The sequence below is a fragment of the Oncorhynchus keta genome, chromosome 29 (genome assembly GCF_023373465.1).
Source record: "Oncorhynchus keta strain PuntledgeMale-10-30-2019 chromosome 29, Oket_V2, whole genome shotgun sequence".
In the NCBI taxonomy this organism is placed as follows: Eukaryota; Metazoa; Chordata; class Actinopteri; order Salmoniformes; family Salmonidae; genus Oncorhynchus; species Oncorhynchus keta.
In genome coordinates, this window is record NC_068449.1 from 27,435,274 (window position 1) to 27,461,650 (window position 26,377).

A 26,377-nucleotide genomic window follows, 5' to 3' on the forward strand; every position below is an offset into this window, starting at 1 on the left:
GAGTGACACACAGAGGTTTCTCCTTTCATTTGCATTGTCTTAATTTGAGTTGTATCATAATTCAATTAATGAGGACTGTTGGCTTTAGCGTCATCGGTTTATGATAAATCTAGTAGTTTGGTCATAGGCAGGACATAAAACGGTCATTGCAGTGACATGAATGAATTCCATACACAGTACAGTTTTGTGTTACTCAACTCTTTTGATAGTTATGAAACAGACAACTAAACTGACATCCAGTTTGTTTCTGGTCACTGACATCCAGTTTATTTTTGTTCTGGCCACTGTATCAAACGAATAAATGTAGTGATGGTTACTGACAAACTAATACTCTCTCCTCCCATCAGATGTGAAGAAGGACTGGTCGGACCACGCCCTGTGGTGGGAGAAGAAGAAGACGTGGCTGCTGAAGACCCACTGGACCCTGGACAAGTATGGTATACAGGCAGACGCCCGGCTCCTCTTCACCCCCCAGCACAAGCTGCTGCGCCTGCAGCTGCCCAACATGAAGCACATGAAGGTCAAGGTCAACTTCTCTGATCGCGTCTTTAAGGCCGTGTCCGACATCTGCAAGACTTTCAGTAAGTCAGATGTTTTGTCAACTCTAACTATAATGCACCTATCCTACCAAAGGGTCCTGTATAGTCTACACTCTTTCTATAAGGTTGGTTGAGCATGATGGTACCTCATTCGTCCACTCTAACCTTGCCATAACACTCTTGCTATTTTTTAGATGAACTACCGGAAGTGTTCTCAACCTCCAATCTAGTCTGCTGCTCTTTTTCCCTTTCAGCCTTTTGTTGAGTTTAGCTATCATATATCAGCTCTCACTTCACCACCACTTCTGACAGGTGACTGTTCAGGCACCTTGACTCTGCTGGACCTGTCCTTGGAATAGCGCTGTCTGTTGACTAAACAGGATTGAGACAGGTTTAGCAGAGTTTATCAATCTAGCACAGTGTAATGACTCACCCGTTCTGAGATGGATATTATCTCACACACACACATTAGTGTCCAGATTTAGCCCTTGAGGCCCTGTCCCCTGACGAGCACTGAGGTCAGACACCCCTCTATTGATATCTGCCCCTGGCCCTGTCAGCTAGAGTTCAGAGGAAAACACCAGTCTCATTTTATTTGGTTTATTAGGATCCCAGGCTATACTTCCTGGGGTCCAAACGGGGAACAAAACACAACAAAAACATAATATACAGTGCCTTCAGAAAGTATTCACACCCTCAAGGCTTTTATGTTGTTACAGCCTGAATTTAAAATGGATTACATAATGTCAGTGGAATTATGTTTTTCTAAATGTTTACAAATTAATAAAAGCTGACATGTCTTGAGTCAATAAGTATTCAACCCCTTTTGTAATGACAATCCTAAATAAGTTCAGTAACAATGTGCTTAACAAGTCGCATAGTAAGTTGGATGGACTCACACTGTGTGCCTGATTTTGTTTAACATGATCCCTTTGAGCATGGTGAAGTTATTAATTACACTTTGGATGGTGTATAAATACACCCAGTCTTTACAAACATACAGGCATCCTTCCTAACTCAGTTGCCTGAGATGAAAACTGCTCAGGGATTTCACCATGAGGCCAATGTTTACTTTAAAGCAGTTAGTTTAATGGCTGTGATGGGAGAACTGAGGATGGATCAACAACAATGTAGTTACTCCACAATACTAACCTAAATGGCAAAGGGAAAAGGAAGCCTGTATAGAATAAAACATATTCTAAAACATGCACCAGTTTGCAATAAGGCACTAAAGTAAAAATGTGTCAAAGCAATAGACTTTTTGTCCTGAATAGAAAGTGTTATGTTTGGGGCATATCCAATACAACACATTACTGATTACCACTCTTCATATGTTCAAGCATAGTGGTGGATACATCATATTATGGGTATGCTTGTAATTGTTAAAGACTGGGAAGCTTTTCAGGGTAAACATTTTTATGGAATGGACCTAAGCACAGGCAAAATCCTAGAGGAAAATATGGTTGTCTGCTTTCCACCAGACAATTGGAGATGAATTCACCTTTCAGCAGAACAATAACCTAAAACACAAGGCCAAATCTATACTAGTTGCTTATCAAGAAGACAGTGAATGTTCCTGAGTGGCCGAGTTAGTTTAGACTTAAATCTACTTGAAAATCTATCACAAGACCTGAAAAAGGTTTTCTAGCAATGATCAACAATCAATTTGACAGAGCTGGAACATTTTTGAAAATAATAATGGGCCAATGTTGCACAATCCAGGTCTGGAATTATCTTAGAGACTTACCCAGTAAGACTCTGGGCGAGTAAGACTCTGGGCGAGTAAGCACCTTTGGCAGCTGTAATCGCTGCCAAAGGTGCTTCTACAAAGTATTGATTCAGGGGTATGTATATTTATGTAAAAAAAAAAAAAAAATCATTTTCAATACATTTGCACAAATGTCTAAAAACAAGTTTTCACTTTGTCATTATGGGATATTGTGTGTAGAAAAAAATAGGTTTAATCAATTTTGAATTTAGGCTGTAACACAATGTGGAATAAGTCAAAGGGTATGAATATTTTCTGAAGGCACTGTATGTCATATAATATACATAACACTATATCATCTTCTGTTTCTGCCTCACACTTCAGAAACAGGAGATGGCCAAGGCTTGTGCAATGCCACTTACCTATATAATACAATACAAAATAAATAAAAATAGCAGTCTCTTCAGTCCCTGTTGTGCGGTAAGGTGTTCTTTATCTATTTTTTTTAAATCTGGTTTTATTACTAGCTTGAGTTGTGTCAGAGTTCCATGTAGTTTCTCCAGCCTCTGTTCTGGACCTGGGGACTGTGAAGAGACCTCTCTTTGCATGTCTTGTGTGGTACCGATGAGTGTCTGAACTGTGTACCAATGCCCTCCTGACCCTGTAACATGGATCTCTGTCACCCCTCCATGTCGGCTCCAACCAGAGCCCTCTGTCGCCACTGAAGATTGCAGCTGCAGGAGGGGAAACACTTTTTATATGAAACATTCATCAGGCACTTTCAAGGACATCTGTTGGTCTTTTTTTCTTTTTTTTTACCCTGGCCCATGTCATGTCTCAGGAGTTATGGCTACTCTACTCTTATGGTTGGCTCTACTAGGTAACACTGGAACTTTGTTTCTTATTTAGCTAAACGGGATCTTTTATTTAGGAAGGCGAAAAGAGGCCCACAATGAACTAGTATGAGTTTATTTTCTTTGAAATGAGAGTGGAAAAATAACATTTTTGATGTAGTATTAAATAAACTGAATGTGCTGGATGACTGTTGTTATTCAGAGAGAGGTGACTAACTAAATGAACAGGCTAGTAAGCAGGCTCTGCTCCTCTATGCTGCTCAGTCCTTGTTAGGAATGTGTCTACCTCTGCGGTAATAAATCTATTTTAGTTTTGGAGAAATTCAGGACAAATTGCTCTTGGCTGACTTGGCGCGTGCCAAAGTGTCATACAATGACTTACGGTGGCTGGGAAGGAACACGCAGTGCATCTCTCTCTGCCTCTCTCATACTTACCTCACCCTTTCCTCGTTGCCTTTTAGAAGGAGAATTTATAGGGAAATTCTAGAACATTGAAGTTTTCAATCATGTCCTGCATACATGTTCACAATGACCTAGTCTCTTCTGGAACTACCGTGCCTATAGAAAGTCTACACGCCCCTTGGATTTCGTCACATCTTATTTGATTTATTTCTTAAAGATTTAATGAAAAATAAACACTAGTATACCTTGATTAAATAAGTATTCACCCCCCCATTGATCAATACCTTTGGCAGCCATTACAGCTGTGAGTCTTCTTGGGTAAGTCTGAGCCTGCCACACCTGGATTGTGCCATATTTGCCCATTTGATTATTTTCAGAATTCTTCAATGTCTGTAAAATTGGTTATTGATCATTGCTGGACAACCATTTTCAGGTCTTGCCATATATTTTCAAGCAGATGTATGGTCCTGTGTGGCTCAATTGGTAAAGCATGGTGTTTGCAACGCCGGGGTTGTGGGTTTGATTCCCACATGGGACCAGTATGGTGAAGAAAAAAGTGTGAAATGTATGCACTCACTACTGTAAGTTACTCTGGATAAGTTTGTGTTTCGGAGGACGCATGGCTCTTGACCTTCGTCTCTCCCGAGCCCGGGAGTTGTAGCGATGAGACAAGATAGTAACTACTAACAATTGGATACCACGAAATTGGGGAGAAAGTGTTCCTTTGCCATTTTTTTGTTTTGCAGTATTACTTTAGTGCCTTGTTGCATGTTTTTGAATATTTTTGTTCTTCTTTTCACTCTCAATATTGTAGTCACTACAATGTTGATCCATCTTCAGTTTTCTCCCTTCACAGCCATTGAACTCGTTCTAAAATCATCAATGGCCTCAGTGACGTTCCTCAGCAGTTTCCTTCCTGTCAGTTCAGAAATACGATTGAATCTTTGACGTCTTGATTGATTGGTATATACACGGAACAAAAATATAAACTCTACATATAAAGTGTATGTTTCATGAGCTGAAATAAAAGATCCCAGAAATGTTCCAAACACACAAAAAGCTTAGTTCTATCAAGTTTGTGCACCAATTCATTTACATCCCTGTTAGTGAGCATTTCTCCTTTACCAAGATAATCCATCCATCTGACTGGTGTGGCATATCAAGAAGCTGATTAAACAGCATTATCATTACAAACAGGTGCAGCTTGTGCTGGAGACAATAAAAGGCCACTCTAAAATGTGCGGTTTTGTCACACAAGACAATGCCACAGATGTCTGATGTTTTGATGGAGTGTGCAATTGGCATGCTGACTGCAGGAATGTCCATCAGAGCTGTTAATTTTTGAGCCGCTTTGAACATCGTTTTAGAGAATTTGGCAGTACCTCCAACCGAACACTTGTATGGAGTTCTGTGGGCAACCCTTTTGCTGATGTCAAAGTTGTCAACGAAGTGCCCCATGGTGGCACAATTACTTTTTATCAATGGCAATTTGAACGCACAGAGATACCGTGAACGAGATCCTGAGGCCCATTGTCGTGCCATTCATCCACCGCTATCACCTCATGTTTCAGCATGATAATGCACGGCCCCATGTCACAAGGATTTGTACACAATTCCTAGAAGCAGAAAATGTCCCAGTTCTTCCATGTCCTGCATTCTCACCAGAAATGTTACTCATTGAGCACGTTTGGGATGCTTTGGATCAACGTGTACGACATCGTGTTCCAGTTTCCGCCAATATCCAGCAACTTCACACAGCCATTGAAGAGGAGTGTGACAACCATAGGCCACAATCAACAGCCTGATCAACTCTATGCGAAGGAGTTGTTGTGTTGCATGAGGCAAATGGTGGTCACACCAGATCCGGACTGGTTTTCTGATCCATGCCTGTAACTTATTTTTAAAGATATCTGTGACCAACAGATGCATATCTGTATTCCCAGTCGTGAAATCCATAGAATAGGAGCTTATCATTTTTTGGTTCAATTGACAGATTTCCTTCTATGAACGCATTTGTATTTTTGTTCAATGTACACCCTCCACAGCATAATTAACTTAAACATGCTGAAAGGTATATTCAATGTCTGGTAACAATAATAAATCTACCAATCACTGCAATTCTTTCAGGTATTTAAAAAAAAAAGCTTGCTGGTCTTTTGTAGCTGAATCTGCGCTTGACATTCAATACTTGCTTTGGGGACCTTAAAGATGTACAGTGGCAAGAGAAAGTATGTGAACCCTTTGGAAATACCTGGATTTCTGCAGAAATTAGTCGTAAAATTTGATCTGATCTTCATCTAGGTCACAATAATGGACAGGGTCTCCTTTAAACTAATAACAAAAACCATTTGTTTTCATGTATTTATTGAACACACCGTGTAAACATTCACAGTGCAGGGTGGGAAAAGTATGTGAACCCTTTGATTTAATAACTGGTTGACCCTCCTTTGGCAGCAATAACCTCCACCAAACGTTTTCTGTAGTTGCGGACCAGACCTGCACGATGGTCAGGAGGAATGTTGGATCATTCCTCTTTTACAAAACGGTTTCAGTTCAGCAATATTCTTGATGTCAGGTGTGAACTGCTCTCGGTCATGCCACAGCATCTCAATCTGGTTGAGGTCAGGACTCTGGCTGGGCCACTCCAGATTATGTATTTTATTCTGTTGTTGATTTACTTCTGTCATTGTCCTGTTGCATCGCCCAACTTCTGTTGCACTTCAATGGGAATTATTTTTTCTGTCGATAATAGCAAGCTGTCCAGGCCCTGAGGCAACAAAGCAGCCCCAAACTATGATGCTCCTCTACCATTCCACCATTTAGTTGTTGGGATGAGGTTTTGATGTTGGTGTGCTATGCCTTTTTTCACCACACATTGTGTTGTGTGTTCTTTCCAAACAGTATCGCTGTGGAATATCCAGGTGCACTCTTTGCAAACTTCAGACATTCAGCAACGTTTTTTTTCTGGACATCAGTGGCGTCTTCTGTGGTGTCCTCCCATGATCACCATTCTTGTTTAGTGTTTTATGTATCGTAGACTCGTCAACAAAGATGTTAGCATGTTCCAGAGATTTCTGTAAGTCTTTAGCTGACACTAGGATTCTTCTTAACCTCATTGAACTTTCTACGCTGATGAAGATCAGATGAAGATCAGATCAAATTTGATTACCAATTTATGCAGTTATGCAGGTAATTCCAAAGGTTCACATACTTTTTCTTGCAACTGTATGTATGGGGGACAGAGGAAGGGTAGTCCTTTAAGAAAATGTCAACCCCTATTATTTCACACAGTAAGGCCATATAATGTATTTGATTTGTTGTTAAGCCAAATTTGACTTCTGACCTCATTTAGACTTGCCTAAACAAAGGTGATGGATACTAATACTATTTCATTTGTATTAATTTATAAAAGTGTGTGTAGAACGTTTAACATGATGGGGTATTTTGTGTAGGTCAATGACAAGAAATTACAATTAAATTAATTTCAATCACACTTTCTAACACAACTAAATGAGAAAGGTTCAAGGTAGTGTGGACTTTCTATAGGTAGTTTCATTTGTAATTATCTGGGTGACTTTCAGTTTGTGTGACTGACCATAGAGCTGCACAGCAGAGGGAATGAGATGGGGAATAAGCAGGGCCATGAAGAGAAGACTGGAGGCCTGTCCAACTGGCTCAAACTGCAGACAGAAAAAGAGCTGGATTCTCTGAAGCTGTGTGAGACAGTGACCATTCAGATTGACTCCCACACTCATTTCATTCCGTCTTCCCCTTTCTCTCGCTTTCCTCATAGTGATTGATTTGGAGAGTATTTTTGGGGGGTCACGCAGTAGCTGTTTCCTGGCGCAGACCAAGTTTACTCCTCCACTACAGGGATTTCTGTCTCTCTGTCCCTCTCTCTTTCCCTTCACAAACAAAATAGACTAACATCCAAGCACACATCACTAACATCACATTCTCTCTCACTTTCTATTTGACTTTCCCCTACACTCTCTCTCCCCTCCCTACATACCATTAACCAGATGTGTAACAGAGCTGGGGTCTCTAGCCATGTGAATCACACATACATTTAGTGTGGGCGATCAATCTAATTATTACTGCAGTGCTGCTGTTCTCCCATGTCCACAGCAGCTGGCTAGAGCCCCCCCCCCTCCACACACACACACACACACACACACAGTCCATCTGGGGCAGTGCAGTGGGACCCAGAATACAATAGTAAAATGTCAGAATTCCCCTTCACTCCACTCCAGCGTTGAACTGTCCTACTATCATCTCATTTCTGGCAGCTCTGTGTTCCTGGACAATGTGTGTTTGGCTTGTCTGTCAGTGAGTGGGAGACATTTCCTTGGTTTCGATCGCTTTGATAATGAAATGCCATGTTTATCCTTCACACTCGGAGCCAATCTAGTAAATGTTTTTTCTTGATTTTTTAAAAGCTGGTATTGTGTTAGGGCAGTAGTACCAGCCCATACAGCCCAGGAGGGCAGGCCTGGGACAGATGTGTGAAACTGATCTATAGTGGGCGACTGACTAAGTGTCACCCATGACATTGTTGTGCAGTGATCCAGAACACCCTCACCACCACGTTCTTTTTCCTTCTCCGGCCTACAAAGCCTCGACTCCGACCAGCTGGCAGCTTGCGTCTCGTCTGTCTCCTCATATGAGAAAGGGCGTGATCCCAGAGCGCGCCAAGAAAACGTTGGGGTGCGGCCCTGGCACCCTGTCTGTCTGCAGAAGGAAACCCAATATGGGTGGTACATTAGGGTGGGGAAAGTGGACTACCTTTGTCTTCCGGAGTCTAGGTTTTGTCTGGTGTTTTTTGTTGTTGATGTAATCTTATGAATGGGATTAGTCTGTCCTCTTCAATAAGATATTTGTTTCCCTCTTGGTGTTTTTAATTTACAGCTGAGATGTTGCACACAGACAGTGCTGCTTATAGGGCCCTATAAAGCCTCTTCCATTCCACCAAGGGAGACCGCCAGGAAATGTTGGCCATCACTTATGACTTGTGCAGGACTGTGGGACCTGACCTGGCAGTCAGGTCTTAGAGGAAGACGGGCCTCTAGCCTCTACCAGGTGTGATCAATGAGACGGTCTAGAGAAGCAGTCTGTTCTGGCCAATCAGGCGATCCAGAGGACCAGTTAGTGCTAATGTCAGTCTTGCTGCTTCACTGGCCTGCCTGATTTTATAGAGACTGCTGCTGAGAGTGACACTGTCCTGTTACTGTGTTGTTGGTCAGCCCTGCCCTGAAGTTAACCTATAAGGAAGATGGGGAGATGTGGTGAGAGAGAGCGAGGTGAATAGAAGGAGTAACAGATGGCTAGAAGGGGAGAGCAATGGATAGGGGGAGAGCGTGATGGATAGATGCGGAAGAGATGGTTTGTGGGGTGCAAGAGATGGATGAAGGGACTGACAGATGGCTAGATAGGAGGGGGACAGATGGAAATGGAGTGAGGTATAGAGAGAAATGGATGGATAGAGATTTAGAGAAGTGGGACTTGTGGTCAGTTCCCAGGCTTTGTAGTTAGTGTTCGATGTATCAACAGTTTTACTGCGGTCCAGTATATTTGTGGACAATCACACTGACCTGATTCCAGAGTGGCGATACTTGGTTTTTGATAATGTCAATGCGGTTTGACCACAGTTTAATTTTCTACTCCACAAGTAACATGTTAGCCAGAAGATAAATATTTTAACCTTGTATTTGCCCATATACAAAAACTCCTGCCCCTAGTTATAATGCAGAAAGGGCCTATGTCGCTCTGGAGAAGTGTGACTGCTAAATGACTCAAATGTAAATGGTTATGTGTGGTGGGTCTCACTCCCATGGCAATGAATCATGTCTTACTCTTACAATTGTACTGCAGGGCTGGCAGTCAGTCAGTCTGTCCGTCCACCTGGCTATGAGCCTGGATCATGTCAAAAGGATTTGAATGAAGCTGCTTCTTATGTTATGGGCATCATGTTCTGTAATGAACATCAACCACTTGTAGACCTTTGCTTTGATTCTGCATGAATCTGATTGGGTAGAAGCGTTGCACTTACCCACAGATCTAGGATCAGGTCACGTGGCCCAAATCCTATTCCGTCAACAACACCTGCTGTTTCTGGATAGTATGACAGTGTTACTTCATCCTGCACCCTGTCCTCTTTCTCTCGCTACTCCTTCTAATTATTGGCAGGCTACATCAGGGGCCTGCATTCCTGATGTTACTACCCCGCTCTCTGCTCTTCTCCCACTTTCATGTGACTGATGAAAAGAAGGGCTATGTCCATTCTTTCTTCAGCCCATCTCTTGCAGTTGCTGGGGTTGGAGGTAGCAATCCTAACTGTTTGATATTTGAAATGGCCATGTAAAATGGTATTTTGCTCACAGATTTTAGTCTGTGGATAACAACAGCACTTGACACTTGGTGCAACTACCGTAGACACTCGCTCCACCCCTGTGCTCAGGCCAGGCAGCATGCCTGCACTTACATGGCTGTATAAGGGCACAGGGCTTGTGCTGTGCAAGAGCGATGAAGGAGGAGAGATGGAGGGAGTGAGGGAGAGCGAGCTACCATCTGGTTGTTCTTAAACCCTGGAATGCTTTTTGCTTTAGTAACACAAACTAAACAAGAAATTCTCACCAAGCCAAGAAGTTCTCTCTCGCTATTCTTCTGTCGCTCTCGTTTGCTCTCGCTCTCTTTTTCTCTCTCGCAGTCTTTCGCTTTCTCTCTCCCGCCGTTCTTTTCTTTCTGTTCTGTCTCTCACACATTGTCCTCCCTCGCTATGGAAAAAGGAGGGAGTGAAGTTGTAGGGCATGAGGGATTTAAATAGATTTTAAAAGGCAAAAATTTGACAATAGCCAAATGAATATTATGAAATTGAAATTCCAGTCATCCACACAGCTCTTAAATGAGTGTAGAAGCATAGATAAAAGACAGCACAGACATTTGCCCCAGCTGTGCTTTTAAAATCTAGATGGTGCACATCTATCTTTTCCAGACACATTCTGGCATATTCAGCCAGCTCCTCCGAACCGTTCCAAAAACGTCCTGAACACTGGAGATTAATGTTGACTGATGGTTCCATGGCCTCTCCAGCTAACACAGAGGGGAGTGTCGCGAGAGGAGAGGAGTAGAGAGCAGAGGCGTGGAGAGCGGGAGGAAAGAGGGATGTTGAGGGGGTTGGTGCAGCTCTGTTTGAGTCATTAAATCAGCACTGCAGTATGTCTGTCAGAGGAGACGTTAAACAAACGCCCAAGCATAGGTTCCTTCCATCTACACACGCACACAACCTGAATTTTAAAATGGATTCAATTGAGATTTTTGCTGTCACTGGCCTAAACACAATAGCGCATAATGTTAGTGGGATTATTTTTTTCAAATAAACTGAAATATAAGGAAGTATTCAAGCCCATTGTTATGGCAAACCTAAAGGTCAGGTGTAAAAATGTGCACAACTACACAACTACAACTAACGACTCTCAAATACAATTATCTGTAAGCTCCCTAAGTCAAGCAGTGAATTTCAAGCACAGATTCAACCACAAAGACCAGGGACGTTTTCCAATGCCTCACAAAGGGCACTTATTTGTAGATGGGTAATAAAAAGCTGACATTGAATATCCCTTTTTGAGCATGGTGAAGTTATGAATTACACTTTGAACGTTGTATCAATACACCCAGTCACTACAAAGCTACAGGTGTCCTTCCTAACTCAGTAGCCGGAGAGGAAGGAAACTGCTCTGGAATTTCACCATGAGGCCAATGGTGACTTTAAAACAGTTACTGAGTTTGTGATAGGAGGAAACTGAGGATGGGATCAACAACATTGTAGTTTCCCCACAATTCTAATCTAATTGACAAAGGTAAAAGAAGGAAGCCTGTACAGAATACAAATATCCTAAAACATGCATCCTGTTTGCAACAAGGCACTAAAGTAATACTGCAAAAAGATGTCCTGAATACAAAGTGTTATGTTTGGGGCAAATCCAATACAATATATTACTGAGTACCACTCCATATTCTCAAGCACAGTGGTGGCTGCATCATGTTATGGGAATGCTTGTAATTGTTAAGGACTGGGGAGTCTTTCAGGATAAAAAACAACTGAATGGAGCTAAGCACAGGCAAAATCCTAGAGGAAAACCTGGATGTCTGCTTTCCACCACACACTGGGAGATGAATTCTCCTTTCAGCAGGATCAACACTGAAGTTGCTTACCAAGAAGACAGTGAATGTTCCTGAGGGGCCGAGTTATAGTTTTGATGTAAATCTACTTGAAAAACTATAGCAGGACCTGAAAATGGTTGTCTAGCAATGATCAACAACCAATTTGACAGAGCTTGAAGAATTTTGAAAAGAATAATGGGCCAATGTTGCACAATCCAGGTGTGCAAAGCTTTTGGAGACTTACCCAGAAAGTCTCACCGCTGTAATTGCTGACACAGGTGCTTCTACAAGGTATTGACTCGGGTGTGAATACTTCATTTTCAATACATTTGTAAACTCTACATTTTGTTGTCATTATGGGGTATTATGTGTAGATTGGTGAGAAAATAATCATTTAAATCCATTTTGAATTGACTGTACCACATCAAAATTTGGAATATGTCCAGGGGCATGAATACTTTCTGAAGACGCACACGCTCAAACTGAACTGCAATGTGACTGTTTACTTCATCCTTTGCTTGCCAGCCAGTCTGATATAGATATAGACACACACACACACACACACAAGCTCTGTGCTGATGTGTAGTTGTTTATGCCATCTGCTGCAACTCCGCTAGTCTCTCATCCAGTGTGTTGTGAAGAAGCGCTAGGTTAGAGGCTAGTCTCTCATCCAGTGTGTTGTGCAGAAGCGCTAGGTTAGAGGCTAGTCTCTCATCCAGTGTGTTGTGCAGAAGCGCTAGGTTAGAGGCTAGTCTCTCATCCAGTGTGTTGTGCAGAAGCGCTAGGTTAGAGGCTAGTCTCTCATCCAGTGTGTTGTGCAGAAGCGCTAGGTTAGAGGCTAGTCTCTCATCCAGTGTGTTGTGCAGAAGCGCTAGGTTAGAGGCTAGTCTCTCATCCAGTGTGTTGTGCAGAAGCGCTAGGTTAGAGGCTAGTCTCTCATCCAGTGTGTTGTGCAGAAGCGCTAGGTTAGAGGCTAGTCTCTCATCCAGTGTGTTGTGAAGAAGCGCTAGGTTAGAGGCTAGTCTCTCATCCAGTGTGTTGTGCAGAAGCGCTAGGTTAGAGGCTAGTCTCTTATCCAGTGTGTTGTGCAGAAGCGCTAGGTTAGAGGCTAGTCTCTCATCCAGTGTGTTGTGCAGAAGCGCTAGGTTAGAGGCTAGTCTCTCATCCAGTGTGTTGTGCAGAAGCGCTAGGTTAGAGGCTAGTCTCTCATCCAGTGTGTTGTGCAGAAGCGCTAGGTTAGAGGCTAGTCTCTCATCCAGTGTGTTGTGCAGAAGCGCTAGGTTAGAGGCTAGTCTCTCATCCAGTGTGTTGTGCAGAAGCGCTAGGTTAGAGGCTAGTCTCTCATCCAGTGTGTTGTGCAGAAGCGCTAGGTTAGAGGCTAGTCTCTCATCCAGTGTGTTGTGCAGAAGCGCTAGGTTAGAGGCTAGGGTGTTATGACAGATACAGTGTTTGTTATTACCACTAGCTCATTGTTTAGTGACTGCTGCTAAACAGACACTGTGTGGTATCAGAGGAGCTGTTACTCTGCAGAAATATTTAGTGTGTGTACTAAGTCGACCACACACCCCTCTCGTTGGGAGGGGGTTGGAGGTTAGGAGAGGGTTGTGAGGGGTTGGGGAGGTTGGGAGAGGTTTAGGGAGGGGGTTGTTAGGGGGGGTTGTTGGTGACCTGAGAAATGGGATTATACATTTTCCACCTTGCATGTGCACCGCTGTTTATCATTGTTTCCCCTCTCGATCTTTCTCTCTGCCTCTTTCTGTCTCTCCATCACATCTTTTGACTGGGCTTGCCTTCTCCCCCATTCAAATTCTTTAAACTATGTGTTAGGGTGAATGTGAGGTCTGTAGTTGAAAGACTCCTAACTGAAAACCAGGATAATAGCACATCTCTTGGGGTCAGGGTTAGGTTAGCCTAGTTGCTAGTCTGTTTTTATTTTTGTGATTTTTAAGCTGAACTCTCTCAACCCCCTTGACTCTTGGGCTGTCTTTCGCAGTTTCTCTCCCCCTCTTTCTCTCACTATATTTCTGTCTTTCCCCCATCTTTTGTTCTCTCACTTGCTCACCGTCTTCCTCTCCATGAGGTCCCTGGGTTTGGTTAGTGTTGGGCTACACTGTGTTGGGATTATGTGACAACTCCTTGACTCCCTCTCTCCCCCCCCCCCTCATCTCCTTCTCTCTTCCCCTCTCCCCCTTTTCTCTCTTTCTCCAGATATCCGTCATCCAGAGGAGGCATCTCTACTCCGTAAGCCCCGTGACCCCAAGAAGAAGAAGAAAAAGCTGGAAGAGGCTGAGGAGGAGGCTCTGGAGCTGGAGGGGCCACTACTCACCCCAGGATCAGGTAGTAAGTTCCACTCATTTACCTCAAACTCAGTCACCACTTGCAGGCCAACCCTGAACCCCATCTCCGAGAGCCTTCTGGAGAATTCTGTTAACACTTCCACTCCTGGAATGTCCAAGGTGCAATAACTTCTTCCCGGTCCAATAGTAATTCATTTGCATTTTATTGCATGACATAAGTATTTGATCACCTACCAACCAGTAAGAATTCCAGCTCTCACAGACCTGTTAGTTTTTCTTGAAGAAGCCCTCCTGTTCTCTACTCATTACCTGTATTAACTGCACATGTTTGAACTCGTTACCGGTATAAAAGACACCTGTCCACACACTCAATCAAACAGACTCCAACCTCTCCACAATGGCCAAGACCAGAGAGCTGTGTAAGGACATCAGGGATAAAATTGTAGACCTGCACAAGGCTGGGATGGGCTACAGGACAATAGGCAAGCAGCTTGGTGAGAAGGCAACAACTGTTGGTGCAATTATTAAAAAATGGAAGAAGTTCTAGATGATGGACAATCACCCTCAGTCTGGGGCTCCATGCAAGATCTCACCTCGTGGGGCATCAATGATCATGAGGAAGGTGAGGGATCAGCCCAGAACTACACGACAGGACCTGGTCAATGACCTGAAGAGAGCTGGGACCACAGTCTCAAAGAAAACCATTAGTAACACACTACACCGTCATGGAGCAAGGTCCCCTGCTCAAGCCACCGCATGTCCAGGCCCGTCTGAAGTTTGCCAATGACCATTTGGATGATCCAGAGGAGGAATGGGGGAAGGTCATGTGGTCTGATGAGACAAAAATAGAGCTTTTTGTTCTAAACTCCACTTGCAGTGTTTGGAGGAAGGAGGAGTACAACCGCAAGAACACGATTCCAATCGTGAAGCATGGAGGTGGAAACATCATTCTTTGATGCTTTTCTGCAAAGGGGACAGGACGACTGCACCGTATTGAGGGGAGGATGGATGGGGCCATGTATCGCGAGATCTTGGCCAACAAGCTCCTTCCCTCAGTAAGAGCATTGAAGATGTGTCGTGGCTGGGTCTTCCAGCATGACAACGACCCGAAACACACAGCCAGGGCAACCAAGGAGTGGCTCCGTAAGAAGCATCTCAAGGTCCTGGAGTGGCCTAGCCAGTCTCCAGACCTGAACCCAATAGAACATCTTTGGAGGGAGCTGAAAGTCCGTATTGCCCAGCGACAGCCCCGAAACCTGAAGGATCTGGAGAAGGTTTGTATGGAGGAGTGGGCCAAAATCCCTGCTGCAGTGTGTGCAAACCTGGTCAAGAACTACAGGAAACGTATGCTCTCTGTAATTGCAAACACAGGTTTCTGTACCAAATATTAAGTTCTGCTTTTCTGATGTATCAAATACTTATGTCATGCAATAAAATGTGAATTAATTACTTAAAAATCATACAATGTGATTTTCTGGATTTTTGTTTTAGATTCAGTCTCTCACAGTTGAAGTGTACCTATGATAAAAATGACAGACCTCTACATGCTTTGTTAAAAAAAATTGGCAGTGTATTAAATACTTGTTCTCCCCACTGTATCTACCCTTCTATCAATATCTGCCCATAGGGTTTTAAAAACAAGTCAAGACAGTGCCAAAACAATTGTTTTTGTATGTGCCCAAATAAGAATGTGAGTGAGGAGCAGCGGTATGATATGATTTGCGGACTCTGGGCTCCTTACTCAGGGAGGGAGAGAGGGAATGGTTGGGATTCCTTGCGTAGTTGGTCACATGCCATTTTATATCCAAACCAGGCTGCAGAGCTTGAGCTACACCAGCCCCTCTTCCTCCCGCCTGCTAGTCTTGTCAATAAATTAGCTACACTGATGTGAGGGAGGAGGGACACTTGGGGCCATGCTGTGGTATCTATGCAGCGTTAGTTAGCTTTAGCGATTTTGGCTAAGGCGTTGTGAATGGTCCTCATTGTCCTAAAGACCCAGCCCAACCCTATAGCTACCTGGCCTGGCATCTCTCACACACACACACACACACTTTAGGCTCAAGGGGGGTGAGGCAGGAAAGGGAAAGGGGGAGAGTGTGAGAAGGGGGAGAGAGGCAGAAAAGAGGGAGTGTGAGAAGGGGGAGAGAGGCAGAAAAGGGGAAAAGAGGGAGAGAGTGAGAAGGGGGAGAGAGGCAGAAAAGGGAAAAGGGGAGAGTGAGAAGGGGGAGAGAGGCAGGAAAGGGGAAAAGAGGGAGAGTGAGAAGGAGGTGAGAGGCAGAAAAGGGGAGAGTGAGAAGGGGGAGAGAGGCAGGAAAGGGGAAAAGAGGGAGAGTGTGAGAAGGGGGAGAGAGGCAGAAAAGGGGAGAGAGTGAGAAGGGGGAGAGAGGCAGGAAAGGGGAAGAGAGGGAGAGTGTGGAGGGGGAGAGGCAGGAAAGGGAAAAGGGGGAGAGTGTGAGAAGGGGGAGAGAGGCAGAAAAGAGGGAGTGTGAGAAGGGGGAGAGAGGCAGGAAAGGGGAAAAGAGGGAGAGTGTGAGGAGGTGAGAGGCAGAAAAGGGGAGAGTGTGAGAAGGGGGAGAGAGGCAGGAAAGGGGAAAAGAGGGAGAGTGTGGAGGGGGAGAGGCAGGAAAGGGAAAAGGGGGAGAGTGTGAGAAGGGGGAGAGAGGCAGAAAAGGGGAGAGTGTGAGAAGGGGGAGAGAGGCAGGAAAGGGGGGCAGGAAAGGGGAAAAGGGGAGAGTGTGAGGAGGGGCAGGAAAGGGGAAAAGGGGAGAGTGTGAGGAGGGGCAGGAAAGGGGAGAGTGTGAGAAGGGGGAGAGAGGCAGGAAAGGGGAAAAGAGGGAGAGTGAGAAGGTGAGAGGCAGAAAAGGGGGGGGGAGAGAGGCAGGAAAGGGGAAAAGAGGGAGAGTGAGAAGGAGGTGAGAGGCAGAAAAGGGGGGAGGAGAGAGGGAGAAAAGGGGAGAGTGAGAAGGGGGAGAGAGGCAGGAAAGGGGAAAAGAGGGAGAGTGAGAAGGAGGTGAGAGGCAGAAAAGGGGAAAGGGGAGTGTGAGAAGGGGGAGAGAGGCAGGAAAGGGGAAAAGAGGGAGAGTGAGAAGGAGGTGAGAGGCAGAAAAGGGGGGAGAGGCAGGAAAGGGGAAAAGGGGAGAGTGTGAGAAGGGGGAGAGAGGGCAGGAAAGGGGAAAAGAGGGAGAGTGAGAAGGAGGTGAAAGGCAGAAAGGGGGGCAGGAAAGGGGAAAAGGGGAGAGTGTGAGGAGGGGCAGGAAAGGGGAAAAGGGGAGAGTGTGGAGGGGCAGGAAAGGGGAGAGTGTGAGAAGGGGGAGAGAGGCAGAAAAGGGAAAAGAGGGAGAGTGAGAAGAAGGTGAGAGGCAGGAAAGGGGAAAAGAGGGAGAGTGAGAAGAAGGTGAGAGGCAGGAAAGGGGAAAAGAGGGAGAGTGAGAAGGAGGTGAGAGGCAGAAAAGGGGAGAGTGTGAGAAGGGGGAGAGAGGCAGGAAAGGGGAAATGAGGGAGAGTGAGAAGGAGGTGAGAGGCAGAAAAGGGGAGAGTGTGAGAAGGGGGAGAGAGGCAGGAAAGGGGGAAAGAGGGAGAGTGAGAAGGAGGTGAGAGGCAGAAAAGGGGAGAGTGTGAGAAGGGGGAGAGAGGGCAGGAAAGGGGAAAAGAGGGAGAGTGAGAAGGAGGTGAGAGGCAGAAAGGGGGGCAGGAAAGGGGAAAAGGGGAGAGTGTGAGGAGGGGCAGGAAAGGGGAAAAGGGGAGAGTGTGAGGAGGGGCAGGAAAGGGGAGAGTGTGAGAAGGGGGAGAGAGGCAGAAAAGGGAAAAGGGGAGAGTGAGAAGGTGAGAGGCAGGAAAGGGGAAAAGAGGGAGAGTGAGAAGAAGGTGAGAGGCAGGAAAGGGGAAAAGAGGGAGAGTGAGAAGAAGGTGAGAGGCAGGAAAGGGGAAAAGAGGGAGAGTGAGAAGGAGGTGAGAGGCAGAAAAGGGGAGAGTGTGAGAAGGGGGAGAGAGGCAGGAAAGGGGAAATGAGGGAGAGTGAGAAGGAGGTGAGAGGCAGAAAAGGGGAGAGTGTGAGAAGGGGAGAGAGGCAGGAAAGGGGAAAAGAGGGAGAGTGAGAAGGAGGTGAGAGGCAGAAAAGGGGGGCAGGAAAGGGGAAAAGGGGAGAGTGTGAGGAGGGGCAGGAAAGGGAAAAGGGGAGAGTGTGAGGAGGGGCAGGAAAGGGGAAAAGGGGAGAGTGTGAGGAGGGGCAGGAAAGGGGAGAGGGGAGTGGCAGAAGGGGGAGAGAGGGCAGAAAAGGGAAAAGGGGAGAGTGAGAGGCAGGAAAGGGGAAAGGCAGAGGGAGAGTGAGAAGGAGGTGAGAGGCAGAAAAGGGGAGAGTGTGAGAAGGGGGAGAGAGGCAGGAAAGGGGAAAAGAGGGAGAGTGAGAAGGAGGTGAGAGGCAGAAAAGGGGGGGGGGGGAGAGGCAGGAAAGGGGAAAAGGGGAGAGTGTGAGAAGGGGGAGAGAGGCAGGAAAGGGGAAAAGGGGAGAGTGAGGAGGGGCAGGAAAGGGAAAAAGGGGAGTGTGAGAAGGGACATTAAGCCAAGCAGCTCTGACTCTTGGCTCCCTCGTCAATGTTATGACAATTATATGCTTGTTGGTTCCCATTGCCATTTGACTCCATGGGAATCCTGGGAGTCTTTCTGATTATTAGAACAAAGCCAGAGTTTCCCCTAATTCCATGAGTTACACCCTTATGTATGACTGGTATTGCTCCAACTACATCCACACTCTGTTATCCTAATGAGCTGTTGACCAGGGGTTTCTAAAATGAATTAGGCCAAGTCATAACTCTGTACAAATATTCGGAATCGCTTTAAGATAATAAAGACATGCAGGAAAACACTTGTGTACAGTGCACAAAGAGAAAATGTGCAGGAGTTGCACACACCTCCCCCAGCTCACATGGTAGGAGTGAGTATTTAATGTGCAGTGTTTCACGGCCAAGCTGCTGGGAGTTATTCCTGATGTTGTGTTACCTCCCCTCTGGGGAAAGGCTGGGGTCTCCAGCACCACACCGCCTGATGGTACTCACAAGGGCATATGCTGCAGTCTGCACGCACGCGCGCGCATACACACACACAGCCTCTCCCTAACACTTGATGCAATCTGTATGGGGCTCAGCCACAGCCTCTCCCTACAGTTCAGTCCATTCCACCCTGCTGAATGGGGCCCTCTGTGGCCTCTCTGAGTCAACCCTTGATAAGTCTTCACCTCCTTCCTTACACACTCACTGGACCACAGGGGAAACTGGGTAACGGGTCAAGTTGAGTTGGCAAGATTTTAGTTTAGAAGTTCACCCAAGACCAAGAGGATGTGGGGCTTGATCTGTGCTCTAAGTCCAGTTAGAAGTGTTTAGATTAGAATCTGTCTTTTTCTGTGTCTAAAACCACAACCTACTTCCACCCTCATGTCTGCGAAATCCCAGACCCCCTACCCACATTTCATTAAGAGAAACATGCATGTCGTTATTATGGAATAGCCCATATTACAAACCGTAGCCTACGAATAACAACTAGGACCATGGCCCTGTCTACTCCTTCAGGGCCATTGAGTCTGCTACTCTGCTGAACTGTTCCTCTCAGATAATTATCTCTATGGGATTCTCATGGTGGAAAGATGATTTGTCCATAACTTTAATTTCACTAGAACTGTTATGCAGTGCTGGGTCATTCCAACCAACACCCTGCCTGGCTTTTCAATGAGAAATTACATTGGATCCTGATGAATGGGCAGATGGATGGGAACTGACCAGGGTTTGTCATGCCATGTTTCTTTTCCCGCCGCTGAGAGGGCAAAGTGACTCATCTAATCTTGGGTTGGTTAGGTTGGCACACTGGCACAGCCCTCCCCTGGTTCTCATTCTCGTCCATTTTCTTTAAAAAAACTCCTACTCCCTCCTCTCCCTCGTCTTTTTAATATCTATCGTTTAATATTTCTTTAATTTGTCCTCTGGTTTTTGTTATTTTTCCTCTGCTTTCTTTCCTTCCCTCCCTCTTTCTCATTTTCCACTCCAGCCTCTGAGATAATTTACATCGGGCCGGTCAAAGGTAAGGTTTCTCCTGGTCTTCTGTCCTCCCTCTTCCTGCACTGCTTCCCCATTCCCTTACCCACTCACCCCTCAGCTGGAGTGATGTTCTAGTCACCTGCCTAGGCTGTATCCCAAGGAAGCCAGCCGCTGCCCTTGTCACTTGAGGATATCTGCTGACTCAGGTCACGTGACAGGCTTTGCCCCACTCCAACAGGAACAAACTCGCTCCAGTCTTTTTTTGAAAAATATAAAAAAGCTTTGCACACTGCATTTGTTCTGCTGGAAAGCTCAGCTGCTCAACAGGTACCCTAAAGGAGGGTTTCCCAAAGTCTGTCCTGGGACCTCCCCTGGGTGCACGTTTGGTTTTGTCCTAGCACTACACAGCTGACTCAAATAACCAACTCATCATCAATCTTTGATCATTTGAATCAGCTGTGTAGTGTTAGGACAAAAACCAAAATGTCCAGGACCGACTTTGGGAAACGCTGCCCTAAAGAATCAAAATGGAACAGAATAAATGGCTATTAGGGGGATTCTATGTCTACAACACATTCGCCTCATTTCAGATGGACCACCGCCTCCATCCCAAACCCACACAGAAGCCATGTGGTGACACCTTTTTATATGGTAATGAGCCCTCCTAGTTTACATCCAGGCGACAAAGTGCAGGGTGGTCTAGCCGTCCAGACCATACCAGAACCCAGTGAAAGGGGATTAGGAAACGTTAACATAGTCGGTTCCTTCCAGCCTGTGGAAAGGACTATCCCACTGAAAGTCAAAGGCTGGGAGTAAACACATGAGGCTGCACGACTCTTTTTCTTCTCTAGAGGAGATGGGGGTCAACTGTAATCAGCTTTCTCTAGATATTTGGGATGTCTCCTGCGACCATATGGGAGAGCAGCACTCTAGCTGACCTTATTTTCCTCCCTCCCTTCTAGAAACTCTCCATAAACCCTTAGGGATGGGTTGTTGTGGCCTGGTCCCTGTTCTCATGACCTCTACTGTATTACACACACACACACCATTTCCTGTTAGAGTTTTGGTTAGTGGTTTGGCCTGCCTGCTTTTTTTAGGCCAGTGGGGACAGGTCAGTGTGTTATGGAACTATTTAGCTGCTGAAAATCTACTGGAAAGGCAAATGGTACAAAAATAAATCAGTATCATGTTTGCAATTCCTTTTCCTAAATGGGTGTGCATTTTTTGACATTCTAATTGAAATGCAAAAAAGATATTGCATTATCATTTTCATGTTTGAGTATGCATAATATCTGCCCATTTGAAAAATAAATAGCAACGTGTGTTTGATATTTTATCCAGTGCAACACTATCACATTTAAAAATCAAATGTAAATCCTTAAATGATAATTTCTCATGTTTGCCATTTAATTACCTTGTTGTGTTAGTATGAATTGTGACAAATCCTCAATTGACAATGCTTTTCCATACTCTGTGTGGTTGACTGTCAAAATGCAAATTCCATAAATCAATTCTAATTCTTTATTTTGCGATTTTATTTCCTCATTTGCGTTACCGTTTTCGACGTGTTGATGGTCGATCCATTATGGGGTGTCTGTGCTTCCTGACAACAGGGGAGGCTACATGGACATGTGGAGAAGAAATGGGTTCAGGCTAGTCAGTCATTCTGATTGAGCCCTTCCCAGCTAGCTAGTTTATGCTTGTGACTAGAAATTTCTGAAAATATTTTAAACTTGCAGCGCAAGTTCTCCCCATTGAGCAGTGTAGACTGTATCACGGTGACATCCGCATGGTTACTACCAATATTACAAGTTATTTATGGTGAAGGCTGCTGTCCGACTCTAAATAAAATCAAGTGGGATGGAACAGATTGGAGATGGTGACCAATACTACAAGTTATTCCTCCCTTGCCCATCGAAATAAACATCACTATCATCACTAAAAGGACATTCTACTCCAAACTGAATGAAAAGAAATTAATGTATGTACAGTTGAAGTCTGAAGTTTACATTATTATTATTATTATTATTATTATTATACACTTCAATTGGAGTCATTAAAACTTGTTTTTCAACCACTCCACATATTTCTTGTTAACCATCTATAGTTTTGGCAAGTCGGTTAGGACATCTACTTTGTTCATGACACAAGTCATTTTTCCAACAATCGTTTACAGATTATTTAGCTTATAATTCACTGTATCACAATTCCAGTGGGTCAGAAGTTTACATACACTAAGTTGACTGTGCCTTTAAACAGCTTGGAAAATTCCATAAAATTATGTCATGGCTTTAGAAGCTTCTGATAGGCTATTTGATATCATGAGTCAATTGAAGGTGTACCTGTGGATGTATTCCAAGGCCTACCTTCAAACTTAGTGCCTCTTTGCTTGACATCATGGGAAAATCAAAAGAAATCAGCAAAGACCTCAGAAAAAAATGTGCAGACTTCAAGTCTGGTTCATCCTTGGGCGCAAATTCCTGAAGGTACCACGTTCATCTGTACAAACAATATTATGCAAGTATAAACACCATGGGACCACGCAGCCGTCATACCGCTCAGGAAGGAGACGCGTTTTGTCTCCTAGAGATGAATGTACTTTGGTGCAAAAAGTGCAAATCAATCCCAGAACAACAGCAAAGGATCTTGTGAAGATGCTGGAGGAAACGGGTACAAAAGTATCTATATCCACAGTAAAACGAGTCCTATATTGACATAACCTGAAAGACTGCTCAGCAAGGAAGAAGCCACTGCTCCAAAAGTGCCATAAAAAAAGCCAGACTGCAGTTTGCATCTGCACATGGGGACAAATATCGTACTTTTTGAAGAAATGTCCTCTGGTCTGATGAAACAAAAAATATAACTGTTTGGCCATAATGACCATTGTTATGTTTGGAGATAAAAGGGGGAGGCTTGCAAGCCGAAGAAGAACACTATCCCAACCGCGAAGCACGGGGGTGACAGCATCATGTTGTGGGGGTGCTTTGCTCTAGGAGGGACTGGCACACTTCACAATATAGATGGCATCATGAGCACTGGTGCACTTCACAAAATACATAATTTTCCTTCCTCATGATTCTCTGTGGATATATTGAAGCAACATCTCAAGACATCAGTCAGGAATTAAAGCTTGGTCGCAAATGGGTCTTCCAAATGGACAATGACCCCAAGCATACTTCCAAAGCTGTGGCAAAATGGCTTATGGACAACAAAATCAAGTTATTGGAGTGGCCATCGCAAAGCCCTGACCTCAATCCCATAGAAAATGTGTGGGCAGAACTGAAAAAGCGTGTGCGAGCAAGGAGGCCTACAATCCTGACTCAGGCTACCCATGCTACCCAAAACGTTTGACCCAACAATTTTAAAGCAATGCTACCAAATACTAATCGAGTTTGTAAACTTTTGACCCACTGGGAATGTGATGATAGAAATAAATAATTCTTTCTACTATTATTCTGACATTTCACATTCTTAAAATAAAGTGGTGATCCTAACTGACCTAAAACAGGTACATTTTACTAGGATTTAAATGTCAGGAATTGTGAAACTGAGTTTAAATGTTTTTGGCTAAGGTGTATGTAAACTTCTGACTACAACTGTATGTGGGCACCATCTCAAATATAGTTTCCACCTCCAGAATGAACCCAATAACACATTTGTTACAATTATTTTAACAGATTGGGCCATGTATATAGCCTATGCATGGTCCATATTACCAGGTATGCTATTAGCAATAAACATTATCACCTGTAGCCCGACTGATGCAGCAAAGTCTATCTGCATTTACCCTAATGGCCTAAACATTTTTTTCACCTTTATTTAACCAGATAGGCCAGTTGAGAACAAGTTCTATTTTACAACTGCGACCTGTCCAAAGCAGTGCGACAAAATCAAACTTCAAAATATATACACTGAGTATACCAAACATTAGGAATGCCTTCCTAATATTGGATTTCACCCCTTTTCTTTTTGCCCTCCGAACAGCCCCAATTCGTAATGACATGGACTCTACAAGGTGTCAAAAGCGTTCCACAGGGATGCTGGCCCATGTTGACTCCAATGATTCCCACAGTTGTCAAGCTGGCTGGATGTCTTTTGGTTGGTGGACCGTTCTTGATTCACACGGCAACTGTTGAGCGTGAAAAACCCTGCGTTGCAGTTCTTGACACAAACAGGTGCGACTGGCACCTACTACCATACCCCGTTCAAAGGCACTTAAATCTCCCTCTGAATGGCACAGATACACAATCCATGTCTCAAGGCTTTAAATTACTACTTTAACCCGTCTCCTCCACTTCATCTACACTGATTTGAAGTGGCTTTAACAAGTGACATCGGGCATCAGCTTTCACCTGGTCAGTCTGTCATGGAATGAGCTGCTGTTCTTAATGTTTTATGTGTGTAATTATTATTACTTTTTTTCTCTTCCACCTCACATTGTTTAATTTTTCACTTTTGCTATTTCGTTGCGCCTTTGTTTTTATTTTCGATATGTTACACCTACATATCGAAAATAAAGGCGCAACGAAATGGCAAAATGAAGCAATGCGATTGATTTATCAAATTATATTGATAATTTGAATTTTGACAGTCTTAAACCACCCAGAGTATGGAAAATAATTGCCAATTGCAACTGAGAATTAATTAGATTTGTCACGACAAGGAAATGAAATGGCAAACATGAGTAATGATTTGTCAATTTAAGGATTTACATTTGATTTTTAAACGTGTTAGTGTTGTACTGGACAGTATATTGGAAATTAAATATTAAACACACTTTCTTTTTCAAATTGTCAGGTTCATGCATACTCAATCTTGAAAATAATGCAATATATTACCTTTTAAATTAGAATTTTGTCACAAAATATGCATACCCATTTAGGAATAGATATTGCAAACATTATATTGATTTGTCATTTGCCTGTTTAGAATTTAAGGCTGAATTAAGTCAGTTATAGACTTAAGTGTGTGGGCTGTTACTATGCCCTAACATACTGGCCAAAGCCAGCCAACAGGACATTTCATGGTTTCAGATTGGTTATTTGTTTGTTTTTTTGGCTATTTGTATTTACATTTATTTGCTGGCAATGGCTTAAATCTGAATAGAACAACATTTTGCATACATACACATCTCTCTCTACACACACTCTCCAACCATACATCCACGTGCATACACTCCTCTACACTCCTCCCTCCAAACACACATCCACCTTTTTCTCCAAAAATGGAACACAAACAAAGCAGAGTGACGCTAGCTTTTGGTACCATGCTGTCTCACTTTGTTGTGTACCACCCTCCACTGCCCCATCCCTATTCCCATATCCCTCCCTATATGCTGCTGGTTGTGCTGTATAGTTTGCCATGTGCACCTCGCAGGTTGTGGACCATGTGACCACGATCGTGTGCATGCTAAAGCGCATCATCATTCCCCAGCAGCAACAGCAGAGCATCAAGACCACCTATCAGATAGGTGGTGCTACCAGACACATTGCTGTCAATTGCAGGCTGCAAATGTGTGTTGTGGAACCATGTTCACTTAATTTTTGGAGGTTCTTGTTCTTGGTACCAAATGTGTGTCTTGTAGATTGTTTTTCAGTGGACTGTATTGTGAGCATGTTTTTTTTAATCATGTTCAATATTTTACAGGTATGGTGATGTCTTTTTCTTTGTCTTCATGGACCTCAGTCACACAGTTGGGATCAATTTCAATTCAGGAAGTTAATTGAAATCCCAGTCTAAGAATAAAGAAAATGTTAAAAAATGAATCGTGCTTCTCAGTTTTTTAAAATTGGAATTTCAATTAATCTCCCAAACTGGAATTGAGCCCAATGTTCCTCAGTCTACCCCAGGGTACTAAACATGTGTTGTCTGGTTTGCAGGGAGCATCTACTCCAGTCCCGGCCTGTACAGTAAGACCATGACTCCCACTTATGACTCCAGAGACGGAAGCCCCCTATCCCCCACTACCGCCTGGTTTGGAGACAGCCCCTTGTCCGAGGGCAATCCCAGCATCCTCGCTGTCAGCCAGCCAATCTCCTCGCCCGATATCCTGGCCAAGCTCTACAAGCCCCAATCCCTCCTGGACAAGGCCAAGATCAACCAGGGCTGGATGGACTCATCCAGGTCTCTGATGGAGCAGGATGTCAAGGAGAATGAGGTGCTCCTCCTGCGGTTTAAATACCATAGCTTCTTTGACCTCAACCCCAAGGTACAGTATGTGGACCGTTCTTTCCATCAAATGAGTCTTTTATTAAAACATGTTTAGGGGGTAGATTGTGGCTTCTATCAACGTAATTGTCTGCATCATTTCCAGTCCCCCATTCGGGAAAGTATTCATTCTCCTTTTTCCACATTGTTATGTAACAGCATTATTTTAAAATTGATGAGGAAAAAC

General features: G+C 44.2%; 1 protein-coding gene across 7 annotated transcripts in view; it reads left to right on the top strand.

The window, feature by feature from the left end:
- The window catches only part of LOC118362657 (fermitin family homolog 2), a 90,154-nt gene that overhangs the window by 44,443 nt on the left and 19,334 nt on the right, over positions 1 to 26,377 (top strand). For 3 of the 7 annotated variants that reach the window (XM_052486344.1, XM_052486343.1, XM_052486346.1), the window contains exons 3-6: positions 348 to 581; positions 13,872 to 14,003; positions 19,994 to 20,026; positions 25,863 to 26,191. In XM_052486344.1, coding sequence (XP_052342304.1) covers positions 348 to 581; positions 13,872 to 14,003; positions 19,994 to 20,026; positions 25,863 to 26,191 — 728 coding nt within the window. The remainder of the gene's footprint in view (positions 1 to 347; positions 582 to 13,871; positions 14,004 to 19,993; positions 20,027 to 25,862; positions 26,192 to 26,377) is intronic. The other 4 variants (XM_052486348.1, XM_052486349.1, XM_052486345.1 and 1 more) reach the window with 3 other exon arrangements.